Source organism: Nycticebus coucang, chromosome 12 (assembly GCF_027406575.1).
Source record: "Nycticebus coucang isolate mNycCou1 chromosome 12, mNycCou1.pri, whole genome shotgun sequence".
NCBI classification, from domain to species: domain Eukaryota; kingdom Metazoa; phylum Chordata; class Mammalia; order Primates; family Lorisidae; genus Nycticebus; species Nycticebus coucang.
Window position 1 is genome coordinate 84,113,725 of NC_069791.1, and position 14,115 is coordinate 84,127,839.

General features: G+C 46.4%; 1 protein-coding gene across 2 annotated transcripts in view; it reads right to left on the reverse strand.

Moving 5' to 3' along the window:
- IL21R (interleukin 21 receptor) overlaps positions 1–10,669 on the reverse strand; it is a 49,303-nt gene extending 38,634 nt beyond the window's left edge. For both annotated transcript variants that reach the window (XM_053554675.1, XM_053554674.1), the window contains exon 1: positions 10,257–10,669. Coding sequence is in view for 1 of the 2 variants with exons in the window: in XM_053554674.1 (XP_053410649.1) it covers positions 10,257–10,440 (184 nt within the window). In the remaining variant the exon portion in view is untranslated. The remainder of the gene's footprint in view (positions 1–10,256) is intronic.
- Between the last annotated feature and the right edge of the window lie 3,446 nt (positions 10,670–14,115).

The window sequence follows — 14,115 nt, forward strand, 5'->3', positions numbered from 1 at the left end:
CAACTCTCAAAAATCACTTGCATTTTGTACACTAACCATAAACAATCCAAAAAAAGGAATCAAGAAAACAGCTTCATTTACAATAGCGTCAAAAAGAATAAAATACTTATGAATGAAATTAACCAAGGAGGACAAAGGCTTGTGCAAAACATTAATTGAAGGAAATTCAAGAAGACACAAATAGGTAGAAAGATATCCACATTGATAGATTGGAAGGCCTAATGTTGTTATGATGATAACACTACCCAAAGAGACAATACTACCCAAAGCAAACTATGGGTTTATGCTTTCCCTGTTAAAATTCCAATGGTATTTTTACAGAAATAAAAAGTCCATCCTAAAATTTGACTGGGATCTCAAGGGATCCGAAATAGCCAAAAATTTTTTTTCTCTGTTTTTTTTACTCACCACTATACTAATGAGGATACCCAAAACAATCTTAAGAAAAAAAAAATAAAGCTGAAGGCCTCACATTTTCTGATTTCAAAAAAACTACAGTAAACAACACAGTATGATAGCGGCACACAGACAGACATATATACATCAATGGAATAGAATTGACAGCCCAGAAATAAACCCTCACATACATGATCAAATAAATGTTCTTCTACAAGGGCTCTAAGTCTACATGAGGGGGAGAAGATAGTCTCTTGAAGAAATAGTGCTGGGAAAATGAATATCCATGTGCAAATAATGAAGTTGGACACTTATTGTACATCATATACAAGCACTAACTCAAAATGGATTGAAGACCTAAACATAAGACCTGAAATGATTAAACTGCCATAAGAAAAAGTAGGGGGGGGGAATCTTCATGACATTGGAATGGGCAATGATTTCTTGACTATGACCAAAATCACAGGCAAAAAAGCAAAAAAAGACATAGGAAACTGCATAAAAACTTCTATTCAACAAATATAATAGTCAACAGAGCCAAAAGACAACCTACAGAATGGGAAAAAAATGTTTGCAAGCCATATATCAAATAAGAGGCTAATAGCTGGTATATATAAAGAACTCTAACAATTCAATAACAATAAAAAAAACAGTTTAAGAATGGACAAAGTATTGGGGCATGGTGACTTACACCTGTAATCCTAGTACTCTGGGAGGCTGAGATGGGAGGATGCCTTGAGCTCAGGAGTTCTAAACCAGCCTGAGCAAAACCAAGACCCTGTCTCTCCTAAGAATAGAAAAATTAGCCAGGTGTTGTGGCAGGTGCTTATAGTCCCAGCTACCCAGGGGGCTAAGGCAGGAGTATCCCTTGGTTGTTGTGAGCTAGGCTGATGCCATGGCACTGTAGCCCGGGCAACAGAATGAGACTCTGTCTCAGACAGACAAACAAACAAAAAACCCCAGAAAATAACAAGTGTTGGTGAAATGTGGAGAACCAAAACCCCTGTGTACTTTTGGTAAGATTGTACAATGCTGGAAAACATTTTAACATTTTTAAAAATCAAAAATAGAAGTATCAGGTATATATCCAAAAGAATTGAAAGCAACATATCAAAGAGATACTTGCACGCCTATGTTTACTGCAGAATTATTTACAATGTTTGAGAAGTGCAAGCAACCTAAGTTCACTGACAGATGAGTAAAGAAAATGTTAGATATATATATATATATGCACAATGAAATATTATTCAGCCTTTAAAAAGAAGGAAATCCTACTGCAATCTAATAGCTTCCAAACTCAGCTCACTTCAACTGACCACCAGTTAGGGACTTTGCTTTTGTAATGATCATAGACCTCTTTGGAAGGAAGTATGGAGAACCCTCAAAGAACTCAGGCTAGACCTCCTATTTGATCCTGCAATCCCATTACTGGGCATCTACCCAGAAGGAAAAAAATCCTTTTATCATAAGGACACCTGTACTAGACTGTTTATTGTAGCTCAATTTACAATCGCCAAAATGTGGAAACAGCCTAAATGCCCCCCCGACCCAGGAATGGATCAACAAGCTGCAATATATGTATACCAGGGAATACAATTCAGCCACTAAAAAAGATGGAGACTTTACAGCCTTTGTATTAACCTGGATGGAAGTGGAGCACATTATTCTTAGTAAAGCACCACAAGAATGGAGAAGCAAAAAAAAAAAAGAATGGAGAAGCACGAATCCTATGTACTCAATTTTGATATGAGGACAATTAATGTCCTAACACACAGTAGGGGGTAGGGGAAGGGGAGAGCAGAGAGAGAAGGAGGGAGAGGTCTTGGTGTGTGACACACCTCTTGGGGGCAAGATACAATTGTAAGAAGGACTTTACCTAACAAATGCAATCAATGTAACCTGGTTTCTTACACTCTCAAAGAATCCCCAACAGTAAAAAAAAAAGAAGGAAATCCTGTCATGTTACAACATGGATGAACCTTGAGAACATTGTGCTAAGTGAAATAAACGATTATAAAAAGACAAATACTACACTTATATCATGTATCTACAGTAATCAAACTCATAGAAACAGAAAGTAGATTGATGATTGATACCAGGGACTGGGGTGAGGGAGAAATGAGAAGTTGTTGTTCAATGGGTATAGAGTTTCACACATGCAAGATGAAAAAGTTCTAGTTGTGCAACAATGTGTATATGGTTAGCAATACTGAACTGTAGACTTAAAATTTGTTGAATGTAAAATAATTCAGTAGTCAATGAAATCCAAGTGTGAGACACTGCTTTGCTCCATAATACCTTTTCTCATAAGATTAGTAGAGGAAGAGGTCTATGACCATTACAAAAGCAAAGCAGAAAGTCCCTAACTGGTGGTCAGTTGAAGTGAGCTGAGTTTGGAAGCTATTTCTCCCTATCTCTAGAACTCCAGCTTGAAAAGTGTGTTCATAAAGTTACAAAGTACGAAGAAATTGCTATATTTCTATACACTAAGAAAAAATATGAAATTTTGAAATTATGTAATTTACATTAGCATCAAAAAATCAAATATGCAAGATGGACTCTAATAAAAGATTATAAGACTTCTATACAGAATCTGACAAGACATTATTAGGAAATATTAAAGAAAATAAAATATAGCCGGGCGTTGTGGCGGGCACCTGTAGTCCCAGCTACTCGGGAGGCTGAGGCAGGAGAATCGCCTACGCCCAGGAGTTGGAGGTTGCTGTGAGCTGTGTGATGCCATGGCACTCTACCGAGGGTAATAAAGTGAAACTCTGTCTCTACAAAAAAAAAAAAAAAAGAAAGAAAGAAAAAGAAAATAAAATAAGTGGGGGTACATACTATGTTCATGGATTGGAAATGTTTAATATTTTAAAGATGCCAGTTCTCTCCAAATTGGACTAAAGTGTTCATAAAATTTGAAGGTTCAAAGAAAAAAAAATCCCCAGAAGGATTTTTTTGGTGGAAATTAAGAAAAGATTTCTAAAATTTATGTAAAAATGTGAAGCATTGAAAATAGTTTAGACGATTTTGAAGAGGAATGTCAAGATTTAACAAAGTAATTTTAAAAGTGTGGCATTGTTGCAAGGAAAAACAAACTGGCCAATGGAAAATACTAGAGACCGGAGATAGACTTACATATGTAACTACTTGATTTTCGATAAAGGCGCCATCGTAAAGCAGTGTAGAAAACATAATTTTTTTTTTTTTTTTTTGTGGTTTTTGGCCGGGGCTGGCTTTGAACCTGCCACCTCCGGCATATGGGACCGGCGCCCTACACACTGAGCCACAGGTGCCGCCCGAAAACATAATATTTTTTAAAAGATGGTGTATCAGTTGTATACTCATAAGGAAAAAATAATCCCTGACCCCTACCTCACACTATGCAGAAAAATAAATTCTAGATAGACTATAGACCTAAATGTGGAAGGTAAAATATTAAATCATCTAGAAGAAAACATAGGATCACATTTTCATAACCTTAGTGCGGACAAAATACTTCTGAAGCAACACACAGAAAGTTCTATCCAGAAAGAAAAAGGCTGATAAATTGGACTTCATTAAAAATTAGACATTTTATGTATCCAAAGTTTCCTTTAAGAGAATGGGAAAGAAACTGAAATGGTGGTAGGAGGGGGGAGGATTAGATGTATAATGAAAAGCAAAGACAATTCCTGGTGCTGGAAAGGAGGTGGAGTGACTAAACGCTCCATCTCTACTCTATTCCAGTACAAGTGCAAGTTGATAAAACCAGTGAGGAAGATATCTGCTGAGCAAGAGACCCAATACTTCCATTTCTGGTTATGTACCAAAGAGAAATGTGGCCATGTGCATACCAGCAGACACGGACCAGCGTGTTCACAGCAGCATTATTTAGAACATCCCCAAACTGGAAAGAACCCAAGTGCTTAGTTTCCTTGAATCTCCTCTCCGTCACTGATGATTCCGTCTAGTTCCTCAAGCCAGCATTCTCTCCAATGGGATCCAGGTGGGGACAAGGGGCTGAAAGTGAAAGGTGAGAGCTGTGGCGAAAGTAAAATGGCCCATTCCCCATAGGGACCAAGAAGAAATGAGATGGGTGAAGAGGGACTCCCCAGAAGTGCCAGGAACAAGAGCCAATAGGTCACCAGAAGGGGAAGTGTCAAGACCGAGGGACTTCCCTAGAGGGAACACAGAAAAGTGCACTCAGATGTCCTCCTGGGCTGCAAGGACCACTGCTGCCACCTGCTCTCCTGTCTGTCCTCTTCCCTGTCAGCAGCTGTGGTTCCTCCCACTCAGTCCATGTCATTTCATGTCTTCCCATTGCCCTGCAGGGTCTGTCCCCCGGTGTTCCTCCTGCACTCCAGGCACACAGGACTGCTGGCGGCTTCACCACCATGCCCCATTCATCAGGCTTCCACGCCTTGGCATGCTCTGTTGCAGCTCCTTGGCTAACTGTCAGCTATTCAGTCTTCAAAATCCCATTAAAATGTCACCTTCTCTGTCAATCTTTGACCTCTCCAAGGAGTGTGAGTCACTCTTTCCTCTCTGGTCCCTCCTCCACCAGAGTTCACAGCTTGTGGTGCTTTCATTTCCATTCTGTGCTCCATTGAGGCAGGAACCACGTGTCTCTTGGTTAGTGCTGAATCCTCAGAGACTAACCAAGTGCCTGCCACATAGTAGGTGCTCAAAACATTTGTTACTTGAGTGACTACAGGAAACAGATTGCTTTCTATGGTAATGGATTGTGCAAACTACCCTCAATGTTAGAACCTATGTAGAGTGTATGCTCCACGTTTAAATCTTTCTCTTTTTGACCCTTCTTTCTTAAATTCCAATGTTTCCCCCACCTCTGTACTTTTGTACATACCTTTCCTTCTGCCTAAGAACACTAGAAGGTTTCTGTCTAGAAGGAAAGATTTCTTTCTTTATTTCTCTTTTCTTTTCTTCCTTTCTTTCCTTTTTGTTGAGACAGTCTTCCTCTGTTGACAGGGCTAGAGTACAGTGGTGTCAGCCTAGTTCATAGCAGACTCAAATTCCTGAGCTCAAGTGATCCTCCTGCCTCAATCTCCAGAGCAGCTGGAACTACAGGTGCCCACCATACACCTAGCTAATTTTTTTTTTTTTTTTGAGACAGAGTCTCACTTGTTGCCCTCAGAGTGCTGTGGCGTTCTAGCTCACAGCAACCTCAAACTCTTGGGCTCAAGCAATTCTCTTGCCTCAGTCTCCCAAGTAGCTGGGACTACAGGCCCCTGCCACAACACCCGGCTATTTTTAGAGACGAGGTCTTACTCTGGCTCAGATTGGTCTCGAACCTGTGAGCTCAGGCGATCCACTGCCTGGCTAATTCTTCTATTTTTAGTAGAGACAGGGTCTTGCTGTTGCTCAGGCTGGTCTCAAACTCCTGAGTTCAAGCCATCCTCCTGCCTTGGCCTCCCAGAGTGCTGAGAGGTCAGCCACCATGCCTGACCTCATCCTCAGATTTCAACCTCAGTATTCCCTCTTTAAAGGAGCCATATGCCCTGTCTGAAGTGGCTTTCCTCTGTGGTTCTCTGTCCCAAGCATTCCATGTTCTTCTTCCAAGTAATTGTAATGTTAGAGTTAGGTGAATAAATCTCTGTTTGTGTTTTGTGTTTCTGACTTGTCTCCATCTGGAGCATAAGTTCCCAGAGGTTGGGTAATTGTTTTGTTCCTCACGGTATCCTAGCACATAGAACCAGGGTCTGGAGCACAGTCGATGCTCACGGAGTAGCTGAAGAAGAATGGTGAGTGAATGGATGGATGGCCGAGTGGAGCTAAGTGTATCACAGTGCACTAAGCTAGCACTGTGTCTAGATACAAGAAGCAGGCCCTGAAGTCTTGGTTTCCCCTTCAGCTTCCTCACTGACTCCACCTCACCCTTGGCAACACCCTCAGCAACCAAGAGTCTGAATGATGGTGACCACTACCATCAGATTAGTAATAAGGACTTTCAGAGAGGGATAGTGGGTTTCCCAGTGTCACATAGCAAGTTCTCACCTAAGCAGAGTCATCAGGCCAGGGAAGAGCTAGCCTGGTGGCCTTGGATCAGAAAGGAGGCTCTGCCACTAGCTCACAATAGGGCTGTGGCCACAGGTCCTCATTTCTTGGAGCCTTAACTGTCCTCATCTGTGGGTTGGGGGCAGTAGCCCTGGCCTGACTGGGGATTGTGAGGAGGTGGGTGCTGCACACTGTTAAGTATGTGGTTAAGATTAGTTGTCTTTCACATTTTGGGGGAATCAGATCTGAAAACAGGTCTGCCAGGGACCTTAAACCTATAGCTTAGTCAGTAGGAGCCAAGGGTGAGGGGAAGGGCATCCTCCCTCACTCTCCCGTCCCACTATGCAACCTCTGAGGCTACGCAACCTTTCTGCCTATCTATCTCTCCCAGCCAGACAGCAAATCTCCAATAGCCTGAATAATCTTCCCCTCCTGGAACTTCTTCCAGCCTGTGTAACCTCTCCTAGCTAAGGAACCTGGCCCAGTCTCAGCAACCTCTCTCTGCCTAAGCAAACCCTATCCCCTTGTTCACACTGTGCAGCCTCTCTCAGCACCTGCAGCCATATTTCACTCCAGCCCCATTTCCCACAGGCCAGAGAAAAGACTCTGAACTGCAACCTCTCAAGACACAGAGAAGGGAGCTGGGGCAGGGCTGGAGACCTGCCTGCTCTCTCTTCCATTCCCAGCAGGCCCCCACCAGCCTGCCTTGCTCCTGGCTGGAGGAGACCAAGTGTTACTAATTTGTACTAGAGAAAGCTGGCAGGTCCTAGTCCTGGTCTAACTGTCCTAGTCTACTCTTAGTAGACAGGGAAATGGAGGCACAGGGTGGCAGAGAGCCTGGGCCACAGTTACACAGTGAGGAAGGGCTGGGGCCTGAGTGGGGACCCAGGCTGGTTACTAGCCCTACGTCCCTAATTTGGGTGAGGTAACCAGATCCTTCCCACAGCTGGGAGGGACCAGATAATTTGGGTGAGGTAACCAGATCCTTCCCATAGCTGGGAGGGACCAGAAGGCTGGGTCCCTGATGCAGATGTCCTGGGCTGTCAGGGGGCCCCTGCCCCCCACACTGGGGAATATTCGCAGGCCGTTTCAGAAGTTCCAAATTTACTCAGAGCTCTCATTTGAGCTGTCTGAAAAGTCCCTTTGGCCTAGGGCCAGGGCAGGGAGTGGGGGCGGTGGCACCTGCGAGCTTTGGGTTGGGGTGGGGTTCCCCCAGGCCCTTTCCACACACCCCTCAAGTGGTTAGGGGCACTGCAGGGCTGGGAAGAAGAGTGTGAGGAAGGGGCTGTGAGACCAAGAAGGCCTGTTCCTTCCTCTGCCCAATGGCTTTCTTCCCTCCCCTTGTAGCTGACTCCCTGGGTGACCCTAGAAAATCCCTACCCCTCTGTGAACTTCAGTTTCTCCATCTGTAAAAGCAGGGAATAGAGTTGTCATAAGAGCTATCAATCACTGAGGACTTATAAATGCCACAAGTTTTAACAGGTGTTCCTGCAGGTAACCAGACAGTTATGACCAACAGTATTTAAAGTAAAACACAAATAGCTACTGTTTTGTGTGAGCCATCTGTGGGTCACGGCTAAGCTCTTTCCCCTGTGCCCCTGGCTTTTCCGTCTGTGCATCGCTGAACCCTACCTAGCACCTAGGAAGGTGCCTGACCCCTACTGGGTGCTCAGTATGCACCTGCTGAATAAGATGTCACAGCGACTTGCGGCAGCGTCCTTATTCCTGTTCTTACAATATGTCCTCATGTTACAGATGAAGCAGCTGAGTTCAGAGAGGTCAAGGGGCTTACGTGAGGTCACAAGGTACCCAGGTGGAGGAGTTGGGACTTGAACCCATGTCTGGCTGATTCCCAAGCCCCAAATCACAATGGGTGGCATGGGGTAAGCCAGCTCCAGCGCCCCCAACTGACCTGCGAGGATTCTGAAGGTGCTAGCTCCCCTTGCTGGCTGTGGAAGAAAGAGACGCACCTTCTCATTCGTTTATTTCTCAGGCACCAGGTGGCACCTCCCAGGGCTTCTGGTGGCCTGCTCCCCTCCTTTTCATCTTCTTTTGGCGGGCCTTCTCCTCCAGCTGCCACCACCCCCCACCCCAAAGCCCATTTGCAGCCCCAACCTCACCTCTTTCCCTGGGCCAGAAGTTGGCCTTGTGGGGCTCAGCACTCAGTCTTTGTCTTGCTCCCTCAGCCCTCCCAGCTGGGCTTGGGCCAGCTCTGACCACAAGGGCTATTAGCTGTTTCCACTGCAGGTTTGAGTAAGGACCAGACACCCCGCCAGCAGTGGGGCAGGCAGGCCCAGGGCTTCTTCAAAGCTTACTGTGAGGAAGAGGTGTCTAGGTTCTCCCTCTGGGGCTGCCTGCCCCATGGCAATGTGGACCCACCCAGCCCATCCAATGCTCCTTCTCAGAGGAAGCCCCAGAACCAGGAGCCTCATTTTTATTTTACCCTATCCAGTGGGTTGTGGCCTTGCCATCATACAGATGGGGATACACACCCAGCCCCACATCTCTCAGTCACCGTTAACCTGGGACAAGGTTGTCCCCACCGAACCTCAGTCTCCTCATCTGGGAAATAGGCTGAGTGAGGCCTCAGCCTCGCCTGATACTGTGAGGATTCTGGAAGACTCACAGGTGCCTCCCACATGGTGAGCTGGTGCCAGAAGACCAGAGCCCAGGGCTGGGGAAGGCACTCAGAGATTCCCAAGCGTGTCGCTGTGTCCTCTGTCACCCTGGGAGGGCCCCATACAGTCTGGAGGTCCCTCATGAGGTGACCTCCCTTCCTAATGGACAGAGAGGCATCTGACATCACAGAGCTTTCACACTGTTATGCCCTGGAGTCCTCACGGAAGTCCCCATGAGGAGAACACTATCTTGGTCCCATTTTAAGGATGAGAAAACTGAGGCTAGAGGAAGCAGAGAAACTTACTCGAGTTCACCCAGCCTGGAAGTCACATGGCCATATTTTGACCCACTGGTTTGCTCCATTTCACATGTGCTTCTGAAACCCCCATCTTCCTCCCAGGGGTGCACACACATCCAACTGCTGTGGCTTTGTAATGCCCCTGCAGTTGGCCTTCTGCTGGCCACTGGGCAGTGGCTTGTCATTCCATCAGCAAATCTGAGGTTCCCATCAAGGACTCCACTCTCCCGGGCTCTTCCACCATGAACCAATCTGCCTGTTTCTTCCTTTCCTGTCCTTCACTCCACTGGCACACAGAACCAGGATGGCATCTTATCATCTGACCCCCACCCTGTGCTTCATGAGAAAGATGAGGGGATAGCTTGTGGGGACACTTGGATTGACAGCCCACTCCTGTACATCCTAGCTGAGACATAGAGGAAATGTCACTCTACTTCTCAGAGGCTCATTTCCTTATCTGTGAAATGGACACACCAACCCCTGTTTTGAAGGATTAGGTGGATTAACTGTGATAAAACACAGACGCTGGCACAAAGTTGATGTCCTCCACTACTATGGGCCCTATAGAAGCGTCAGACTCAGCACCTGTGCCCATCACTACCTGGCGGGGCTGCCTGGAATCTGGGTGATTGTCACGTCACGTTTGGCCTGAAACTGGCTTTCCTTCCCTGAGCCCCTGTGTTTTGGGGGCTGGATTCCATGGACAGGGGGTCCTCTTAGCTCCACCCCTGTCACCAGGCCCACAGCCACCCAGAGCTTGGCTGTATAAGGGATTCCAGCCCCAACTCTGCCTGTCCTCACTGCACGAGGCTTCTGTGCCTCAGTGTTCCCAACTGTGACCTGGGCACAAGGCTCCTCCCACAGTGATGCAAGAAAATGCCGAAGGCATAGCAGACCCTTCTGGGCAGAGAAGATGCCCCAGCGTAGAGAACTGTGGCTGCATTACCTGCTACTTCAGCTTCTTCTGCAGAAATCCATCTGGTGCTTGGGGTGATCTGCTGGGCTCCCCGGTCTGGGCAGCTGTGTTTGATGTGGTGATGGGTGATGAGAGTCCAGAAAAAGCAGGCAGGAGTGTGGGGCAGGAGTCCACAGCCTGCTTTGGTTCCCCAGTCAGTCATAAGACCTGTCATCCAGACTTGTCAGTGCAGCTGGGCTTTCGGGCAGGTGTCCCATGCAGGGAGCCAGCAAGCACCACAGATGGCAGGGCAGGCCCAGGCAGCTGCACCAGAGATGGACAGGCTGGCAGGCAGACAGACGGATGGCAGTCACTCACGCTCAGGGAGAAGTGGGCAGACAGCTGGATGCCCAGTCCATAGTGCCGCAGCAGAGAGACGCCGCCTGGTCTGTCTGAGGCTGCTGGTTGCCATCCCTCGTGTGCAGGGCGGGGAGGAGAGGAGGATGTGGTGAGTTGCTCCGCCCACCCGGTCACTGGCTCCTCCTCAGAGGGAGTGAGAAAGAGGTGGGAGGGGGCCCAGCCCCAGGGCAGGAACCCACTGTCACCAAAGGTCACCCACTAGGAAGACATTTGGCCCAGCAGGGTGACATTTGCCTCTTGAAGACAGGTGACATCATCCCCATAGGCCTCACAGTCATGACCCATGAAGCAAGCAGTGTGGCCAGGAGCCACCACATCTCACAGATGTGGAAACTGAAGCCCTGAGGTGTGAAGAGGCGGTACAGCTGGAGCCGGTGGTGGCCAAGTCCAACCCCTGAGCTCAGAGAGAAGGGCCGGAGACACGCCCACGGGCCGTGGAGCCCCTCTTCCACACTTTGCAGAGTGACCTGTTTCCCTCATTCCTGAGCCTCCCCTCCCTATAAGGTCTGGTCAGGACCCCCTCCTCTGGACTGACCAAACTCCTCTTTGTCCCTGTTGCCTTTGAATCCAGTCTCCTGCTGTAGAGCTGTAGGAAACAGGAACCCCGTCCCCATGCCCTGAGAAGAGAGTCTCTTGGGCATGTCATATCACCTCTCTGAATGCCTTGCTTTGTCCATCTGTCTGATGGGGACACCTAGCCACAAGGGAGAGGGCAACCATTAACACATGGGAACCCAAGAAGAAAACAGAGAAAATAAATTCTCAAGAGAATTTTCATCTTGCTAACAAGCCAGGGGCCCATGAAAGGGTCACATGTCTCTGAAGCCATTTAAGAAACCAGGGACCAAATGCAACAAGTTCATGCCTAACAGCCTCAAAAGAAAAAAGCAAAAAAAGTGTTACCACCACCACCATCAGATTTTACTTAGGCACCTATGTGATCTCATTTGGTCCCACAAACCCTGAGAAGCACAGGAGATTAGTTCCATTTTATAGATGGTGAGACTGAGGTTGAAAGGGCTGAAACATCACACAAGCCAAAAAGTGGGATTTGAACCTGGGTTGTATTTGATTCCTAAGCTTGCACCAGGCTGTAAAAATGGGCCCAAAGTGAGATGAAATATTACCAGGGTGCGTGGGGGCTATTTTGTGCTGTTTTGATGACACAGGTCAGCTCATATGCACATGCTGTCTCTCCCACCTGACCCGTTTTTAGGGAATGACTTATAGCTGACCATAGGGCTACTCCAGAGGAAAAGAGAAAGCATCTTGCTATTCTTTATTTTTTTCTTTTTCTAGCTATCTAACTTGGCACAAATTCCCCTGTGGTCGATATTTGAAGGATGTTTGCCCTATAGAGCTTCTCCTCCTAACAACCAAAATAAGCTCATGTCCTCTGGAGTACAAATCTTGGGAGAAAGCCAGCTTTTATTTTTCTTTCTCTTGATCTTCAGTATGAATTCTCTGATACACCAGGCACTCGCTGGATGTTGTGGTGGTTGAAAGATCAGTAGAAGGAAGAGTAAGAACTGATAACTTACTCTCTGCCAGGTTTTGAGGACTTGAAAGATTCATCATCATCTCACTTAAACCTCAGAATAACCTGAGAAGATAATTATCATCATGATATTGTCCCTGTTTCATAGATAAGGAAACTCAGGCTCTGAGAGGGTAGATGACTTGCTCAAGGTCACACAGCTGGTGAGTGGCAGAGTTGGAATTTGAACTCAATCATTTAAGCCCCAGAACCCACAGTCTTGTTAACTCACCACACTGCTTTGGGATGTGTGTTAATACAAGGATGTTCAATCTTCTTTCCCCTGCCCACCTGCCACTGGCTACATACTGGTGATCCCCACACAAATGTACACACAGTGATGTCCTCCATGGAGCCTATGTTCTAGTCGGGAGAGACAGATAAAAAGAAGTATCAGACAAACTAATTGCAAATTGTACTAAAAGTCCTAGAAAACCAAAGAGAGATCAAGGTCGTGCGTGACATTTAGGGATAGTACCCCAGATGATAAGGTACCAGCCATGGAGGAACATTTTAGGTAGAAGGACCTTCAAGTGCAAAGGCACTGAGGTAGGAAAAAGTGTGGCTTGCTCCAGGACCTTGAGCACAGCACGGCAGAGTAGAGCAAGCAGGCAGATGAATGATGGGCGAAGTCATGGAAGTCACAGATCACGTACACGACATAGGGCCTTGTGGACAGGGCAAGGGAGGTAGATTGTTCCAAGGAAAATGGGAAGTCATCTGAGGAGTGCTTAATCCAGTTTACAATTTCAAATAAGCACTCAGGCCACAGCTTGGGAAGTGGGCAGGCCACTTAGCCCCTCAGGCACTTTTAGAACTGGAAAGTTAACAGCTGCCAGACCCGTTTTACAGATGGAGAGAATTAGGCTACGAGGCCTATGGTACAGGGCTCTTGAGGGGTCCCTATGGACTATAAATGTCTCATAAGTATGGTCTCCACATCCTTGGAAGGAAGGTGCATTATATTTCTGAGGCTCCCCCAACACTCCTCAGTATTCATGGCCGCCAAACAAAGGGGAGGAAGTGGTCACATTTGCATTTTAGCCAAGGGGCTTCCAGAAAAAGAAATAATTGAGACATCCCCTCCCTCTACCCATTTCCTCTTTTTAATTTTTATTTTAACAGCTTTGTTTAGCTATTTTTTATATAACACAAAATTCAGCCACTGTAAGTGTACAATGCAATGATTTTTGGTAAATTTGTTGAATTGTGCAACCGTTACCCATGATCTAATTTTAGAACATTTCCATCACCCCCAAAAGATCCTTTGTACCCGTTTTAGTCAGTCCCATCCCCACTCCCAGTTACATTAATCTACTTTTAGTCTCTACTGATTTCCCTGTTTCTTTTCTATGCATTTCACATAAATTGAATCGTACAATATGTTGTCTTTTGCATTTAATTTCTTTCAGTACATGGTATGACATGTTCGAGGTTCAACCATGTATATAGTCTGGCGGTCCTCAATCTTTCTGGCACCAGGGACAGGTTTCAAGACAATTTCTCCACAGACAGGGATGGAGGGGACAGTTTCAGACAAGCTCATTACATCTCTGACTCAGATCTTCAGGAATTACATTCTCACCAGGAGTGCATAACCTAGATCCCTCATCTGTGCAGTTTCCAGTGGGGGGCTGCACTGTGAGAATCTAATGTTGCTGCTGATCTGACAGGGGGTGAATCTCAGGCAGTGATGTGAGCCATGGGAGTGGCTGTAAATACAGATGAAGCTTCCCCCGCTCTCTCACCACTCACCTCTCACTGTGTGTTCTGGTTCCTGACTGGACACAGAGCAGGTACTGGTCCCAGCCTGGGGCGGGGGACTGCAGTTATTGCTCGTATTGGCTCTGCATTCATTTTACTTGTAAATAATAGTACAGTGCGTGGATGTGACACATAGTTTATCCATTCATCAGTTGATGGACTTTTTTTTTTTTTTTTTTGAGACAGAGT